The sequence below is a fragment of the Chelonoidis abingdonii genome, chromosome 7 (assembly GCF_003597395.2).
Source record: "Chelonoidis abingdonii isolate Lonesome George chromosome 7, CheloAbing_2.0, whole genome shotgun sequence".
Taxonomy (NCBI): Eukaryota; Metazoa; Chordata; order Testudines; family Testudinidae; genus Chelonoidis; species Chelonoidis abingdonii.
Genome location: NC_133775.1, coordinates 78429439 through 78436121, shown reverse-complemented (window position 1 = coordinate 78436121; position 6683 = coordinate 78429439). Strand labels below are relative to the sequence as shown.

At 50.4% G+C, this 6683-nt stretch overlaps 1 protein-coding gene across 1 annotated transcript; it reads left to right on the top strand.

Annotated features, from left to right (window-relative positions):
* Positions 1-1091: 1091 nt before the first annotated feature.
* Positions 1092-6011, top strand: TLX3 (T cell leukemia homeobox 3). Its single transcript, XM_032768775.1, has 3 exons — positions 1092-1506; positions 2727-2970; positions 5783-6011. Exons 1-3 carry the CDS (start codon positions 1092-1094, stop codon positions 5991-5993), a joined length of 870 nt encoding a protein of 289 aa, XP_032624666.1. The 3' UTR covers positions 5994-6011.
* The last annotated feature ends 672 nt before the right edge of the window (positions 6012-6683 follow it).

Here is a 6683-nt window from a genome sequence, read left to right as displayed (position 1 = left end):
CAGAGATTCATTTAAACTAAATTCACAGTTTGCAAAAATCCCTTTCACACCAAGATTCCTAGGGGCTGTGTTTCTCCTCTGACCCGCGCTCACCCCTGGGGTTTGCAATCTACACGAACCCAAGTCCAGGTCTGAGATCTCTCTCTCTCTTTCCAACGGGTAAGCGCAGTTCCAAAAAGGCAGCGTTCTATGGGCATATGTTTAATGACCCCACATAAAGAATCCACGGGGGGAAAAAATAGGCGAGCACGTCCCTTTCCTTCAGATAAATCACAACGGGGTCCCTGAAGCGGTGCTTAATATACTGAGAATTAAAAAGCACCAAACAGGAAAAATGTGGGAGAAAAAAGGACCAAACTCTGGGCTTCAAAACCGAGGAACCCATTCTTTCCCCCCTTTGCATTTTTTTTTAAATAGCTCAGGTTCTACTAGCACCATAACTAGAGCCGATGAGCAGGTAAACATCCAGCAAAACTCTTCTCTGCGTCTCAGTAAGGTGTTTACACGCTGCATAATATTTATAAACAGAAACAATAGGAAAGAGTTACATTCCATTCTAAATGAATCCGCCGAGGGGGAGAGGCTGTTTTGTCATTCCATCCTGGAATTCTGTACAACTAGCATGTTAGGTAATAAACACGGAGGGAGGGGAATGTCTCGTAATTGCAAAGCTTTGTTAAATTTCAAATCGCTAATTTCTAAGGACAACAATCGCAGATGCTATTGTAATATCCGCCACACATTAGCTTAGCTAATAAATTTGACCTATTGTTCGTTTGTTAAAATGAAGTCACCTTGGAACAGTCCCTAAACTCCTATTTCAATGAATTAGCCCTTTATTGAAATCCGGGAACCAATAGGAGGGGAGAGGCTTGTTTATTGCGTCCAATGGCAGCTGCAAGACAGAAATTAGAAGCAGAAACTCAAGGTTTGGTTCAAAAAAGATGACACAGAGCCTGTCGGGCTGGACCACTCTTGGCAAAGTTTCAGTCTGACATACACCAGGACCTACATGGATCTACTGTAAAGGAAAGCGAGCGTGTTATAGGGGAATTCATACAGTTTTGAGCCAATATTTCTATTCACCAAGGATGGATCAGCCAACGAACACACAGACCCAGCATCAACACGAACCCATCAGCTTTGGAATTGATCAGATTTTAAATAGTTCTGATCAGGAAAACTCTTCCCAGCCTGCCCCCAGAGGATCAGACAACACAAATTACCTGGGAAGCCCTGTGAGCAGAACAAGTGCCCCTTATCCTTCCCTTCCAGCTTCCTTCCCTGGCATCGGGGCGCCTTTTGAAGACTCTGGATCTTACAGTGTGAATCTGAGTTTGGCTCCAGCTGGAGTGATCAGGGTGCCAGCTCACAGACCCATCCCTGGGGCTGTGCCACCTCCAATTTCTAGTGCCATCCCAGCTATGCCAGCTGTACCCAGCCTTGGCAGCCTCAACTTCCCTTGGATGGAGAGCAGCAGGAGATTCGTAAAGGACAGATTCACAGGTAAGGGCTGATTTTTAACACGACCCTGGGAGTCTAGTTTTGCCAAGAAGTTTTCTGCTACAATCAAACTGCACTAAAACAGCATAAAAATGTATCTAGGTTTTACCCTTCCAGGTTATTAGAGCCCCCACATCTGTTACTGCACCTGGCGCAGAAAAAGGAAAGCTTTTAAAAATAGTGGGTTAGCTTCTTTGGGGGGAGGGGAGGAAGCATTACCTTGAACCCACTAATTAAGAGAAATAAACGTTCGTTACAGTTCTGGGGCCAACGGTAAGAATTGCATACCCTGCACTAACTGACCAACAACCTTGTATGGATTGCGTGGCCATCAGATGCAGTAAGGCCAGACAAAACAGAGGAACTGCGCGTTAGTTATTCCCATATCACTGCTGGCAGAACAGACATTGCAGCCGGTTCTGGGTCGCCCTGAAATTTCCATTCAGAAAATCTAATTGCCCAGCTCTCGTTTTTAATCACAATCAAAGAGGGGTGGAAATGGAGTGGAGGAACTCCAGTAATCCCCATCCATAATCCGATTAGACAGTGTGTTCTGAAGAATCTAAACCTTGAACGATAATAACGGCGATTAGCATTTAAATGGGTGTAAATAAAGAGGATTCGATTTTAAAGAGAGAGAGAGAGAAGTGTGGAAACTGAGCGCGAGATACAGAATATAATCTGCAGCAAATTCGCTGAACATTGCACATCTGCTTGCGCGTTTGGCTACTGCATCTGTGGAGGATGAAGTGATGGGGAGGGGGGAATAAATAAAGTGTAATACAGCAGAGCATTGGCAAGGATCTCCCCTCCCCCTGGAGAAATTCTAGTTTTGTTTTGGGGAAAGAGGAGAGAAAAGACGAAAACCCCAACATTAAAATGAACAGGGGTGTGCTCCATACCCCTGGGGATGGGAAGCCCATGCAGTCCCTCCCCTCCCCTCCCCTTAATACAATAAGAACCCAAATCCTGGTTCCTCTCGCGTCCTGGGAGCTCTGCTGTCCCTGCCCAGGGCCAGGGCCGTGCCCTGTGTCCTGCTCCTGGGCCGCAGATCCCAGCCAGGCCCTGCAGCCTGAGCAAGACTCCGACTCTATGGCGATTGCTGGGAGGAAGCAGTCGGCCCTGCGCCCAGGTGCTGCGCGGGCTGCCGGCCTGGGGGCAGAGGGCAGGACCGGCTGGGGGTGCTGGGCTCTCACCTGCGGTTCTATTTGTCCCCCGGGCAGCGGCGGCCGCGCTCACCCCCTTCACCGTCACCCGGCGGATCGGGCACCCCTACCAGAACCGCACCCCGCCCAAGCGCAAGAAGCCGCGCACCTCCTTCTCCCGGGTGCAGATCTGCGAGCTGGAGAAGCGCTTCCACCGGCAGAAGTACCTGGCCTCGGCCGAGAGGGCGGCGCTCGCCAAGTCCCTCAAGATGACGGACGCGCAGGTCAAGACCTGGTTCCAGAACAGGCGGACCAAGTGGCGGTGAGTCCGGGCATAGCTGGGCGGGCCCCTCCTGGGACCCCCTGCCCTGCAGGGCCCCATCCTCTGGGCTTCTGTTCCTGGCTCCCCCCATGTAACTCCTGCCCCTTCTTCTCATTGCCCCTGGCTTACCTTTCCTATGGCCCTCTCCGCCGTGCACCACCTGCCCGCTCCCAATTACCGCCCCTCCTCTCCCCATCTCCCCACTCTGCGTGCTTCCATCTCCGCAGTCCCTGGCTGCCCCTTTCCCCTTCCCTCCCTTTCCTGCCCGCCTCATTTCCATGGAGGGCAGCAGGGTTTCTTTCTTCTACTCCTGGCCCCGCTCTCCACCCAGCCCCGGTTCTGCTCGGTGTAACTCTGTCCGTTTGCTCCTTGCAAAGCGAAAGCTCCATCTTTCCCGCAGTAGCTGCCAGGGCCCGGGAGGGTCTTCTTCCGGGGAATCGGGCAGATCCTTAAAAGCTAAACGAGGGGTCAAAATGGGCCCAGGCGAGGTGTGTCTCCACTTTTGTGCCATGCCGCCTGGCAAAGGCAGACATCAAAGTTGGTAGATCTGCAGGCAGGGAAAAGCACTGTCACCTGCTAAAAGGGCGAACCTTTAGTTTAGGAAGCATTAGACGCAGGGAAAGACATTGCATATAGAAAGGATATTTTGCTGTTCAACTTCGCCCCAAAACCGATTTAATACCGAAGAAACCAGCTGGTCTGTATTGTAGAAATTGCCAGGCCTCCCTGGCGGGACAGATTTAGAGTCGGGCTGTTTTAAACAATATGACATTTCGCTAAACCAAAGCAGGACATATTATTAGCCCGTCCCTAAAGGAAGTAAAGAGCATTGTTCTTCGTCCAGTTATTAAGACTATATGAACGTAAACATCTAGAAAGTGGCTCCATACCCTGATTTTCCGTTTCTTTATATTAAAAATTGACGAATGTAATTCATAGTAGGAAAATTATCTTTAAAAATGCCTCTTGCTTTGTCCTGATTACAGAAGGACCAAGAAAAATGAGCTAAAATCTGTTTTGGTTTCCTTTCCCCCCCCTCTCTCCAGGATGAAATATAGGTGAACAACCCTTTTAATTAAGATTTTAAACCAGCGACATTTCACTCGAAATCTTCACTGCGGGAAAGTGGTTGTTTTAGATGATTTCATCAGAAAATATTAGTACACTTTTTATCTATTCCCGGCTGGTCTGAAAAATAGAAAATAGAACATTCAAGGCGATGGATTATGGTGCATCCTGTGTTTGCTAATTGGCTTGTCTCCTTTATTTTCAACATATAGAAAATATGGGATTTGATGTAATTATCTGCCGTCTAAAATAACTTTCGGAAATACCCTGTGTCTGTAATTCGATTCCTCCAATGATCTTCACGCGCAATTCTATTGAAATATTATTTGGAAGAATATGTGTTAGTTTTCTGGTGGAACGGGCCGGGATGTGTTCGGGATAGTTTTAGCTGTTTAAAATGGAAATAAATTCCCAAAGTACAGCCTTTCTCCTGCATGTTAGTATGAGACATACTGAATTAGAGCAATAAACAGCCACAATACGATCCCTGATATTAGTAGCTAAAAATGTTACCTGCTATATATAATATTGCTTAGAAAATTATTGGCTTCTTATAACTGGGGTTCGGATATTTTTAAGCGATTGCGGTCCGATGTAGGGAAATTTCAAGCCTTGCAGCAATTATTGTAATTACCGAAGAGTATCGATGATAATGCCATAAAGCCAGCGAGACGTTCAGACATATATATTAGTGGAAGGAAAAAACTCTAATGTGCCAATTACCTTTGAAATGTCATCTCAACACTTTGCACACAAACCCAATAGACTGATAAATCCAACAGGCACTGGGATGTCAGAATGGAGGGCACTAATGCTAATTTAGTAGTAGCGTTAACTGAGGATTTTTCCCAGGGACAGAGGCTGCAGGGCCCTTTGTCCTGTCTCTGGCAGCACAGATACAGTGCTGGTTCTTTTGTCCTGGCTAACGCCATGTAAATCGGAGGTCCCCCTTCTGCAGCTGCAGATGTTAGAACAACTTGTTGGAGACGCAGGCGTTAAGCGAGAAGAATCCGTCTCTGTATCTACATATGGGGTGTGTGAGAGAGACAGAGTGCGTATAAACTGAACAGACAAAGGTTTGATCTGTAATTACACAACCTCCAAAGTGCGTGTGGCCGGCCCGGAGCCGAATCTCAGGCAGGGTCCGGGTTGCACTGCAGTTGGGTTGGGGCCAGGATTGGGAGAGGCCCAGGATGCTGGGGCCAGCGGTGGGTCCCATCCCGGGCAGGGCCCTGAGGCAGACGCTGCAGTGAGCCCCAAACATCTCGCCGCAGCACCCGGGAGGCCCCCAGTGGCTTGGGGCCGGCCGGGTGCTGCAGGGCTGGCGCATGTGAGGAGAGGGGCTCAGCACCCCAGGCTGAGAAGCAGGGAGGCGCTGCCAAGCGCCCAACACCCTGTTTGGGGCCCTGCCTGAATAACCGGCTCTGTGTTTGCCCAATGCCGAATGAACGCGTTTTGTTTGATCCCTGCCTGGCTCTCAGGGCAGACCCACCCCCATCCCCAAGATCTGGGGAAGGTGGCTCAGAAAAGTGGGGCGGTGGACACCAAACATCCTTCCCAGGCAAAGAAATATCCCCTCCCGGTCCCCAGTGATTCAGACAGGGCGCCCAGGCCGGGCACCAGGACTCCTGTCCCCATGGTACCGGCAGCAGAGCCGAGTTGGGGAGGAACAAAGGCGCGTGGCAACCAGGCAGGAGGGTGCCAGCTGCGGGCTCCTGAACTGATCTGTGTTGTGTGTGTTTAGGAGACAGACCGCAGAGGAAAGGGAAGCGGAGAGGCAACAGGCGAGCAGGCTGATGCTCCAACTCCAGCACGACGCTTTCCAGAAATCCTTGAACGATTCAATCCAGCCCGACCCCCTCTGTCTACACAACTCCTCGCTCTTTGCACTGCAGAACCTCCAGCCCTGGGAAGAGGAGAACTCCAAGATCCCACCTGTTACCTCGCTCGTGTAAAGACTTGGGGTCGGGGCGGGAGGACAGACAGACAGACAGCGCCTCCCCCACCTCTCCCTGCATGACCTAAGCCGGGCACGAAGCAGAGTTTGGCGGACAGTTTGCTCCAGCGAAATGACTGGTCTCTACCAGGGGTGGGCCGAGACCAGCTTCGGGCGGCGGGACCTCCACGCCGAACTGTTCCCGGTCCGTAGCCTCCCGCCCGCAGCAAGTGGTCTGCGAGATGGTGGCGTTAGAGCTAGATCGCTCTGCGGGATGTTTTGGTGAACGCGCTTCTCCTTTAAGCCGAGGGTGCTGGGCTTGTCAGAAGGAAACTTGGACAAAGGGCTCCCGGAGAGATCGCTCGTGCCCCCCAAATCAGCCCCAGTGAATTTGCGGAGGGGATTAAACCTGAGTTTACAAACCCATGGAGAGTGTCTGCATCTGGAACTGGTGCATGAACTTTGAAAAGAGGGTTTGCTGCGTAGCCCTTGAAGGAAGACGGCATCTCATCTCTGATGGCCAGACTGGGTGTCATTTCCGCGAAATGGGCTGGGGGAAATAATCTGAAAGCGAAAGCAATTGCCAGACCTATTACTAACGTCACCCCGTTTCTTCCCGGAGGGTGTGTAACGCTCGCAGGTGGTTCTATAGCCCAGGACAAAATAATCGCCAGAGTATTAGCATCCTGGAGAACTGGACGCTTTATCA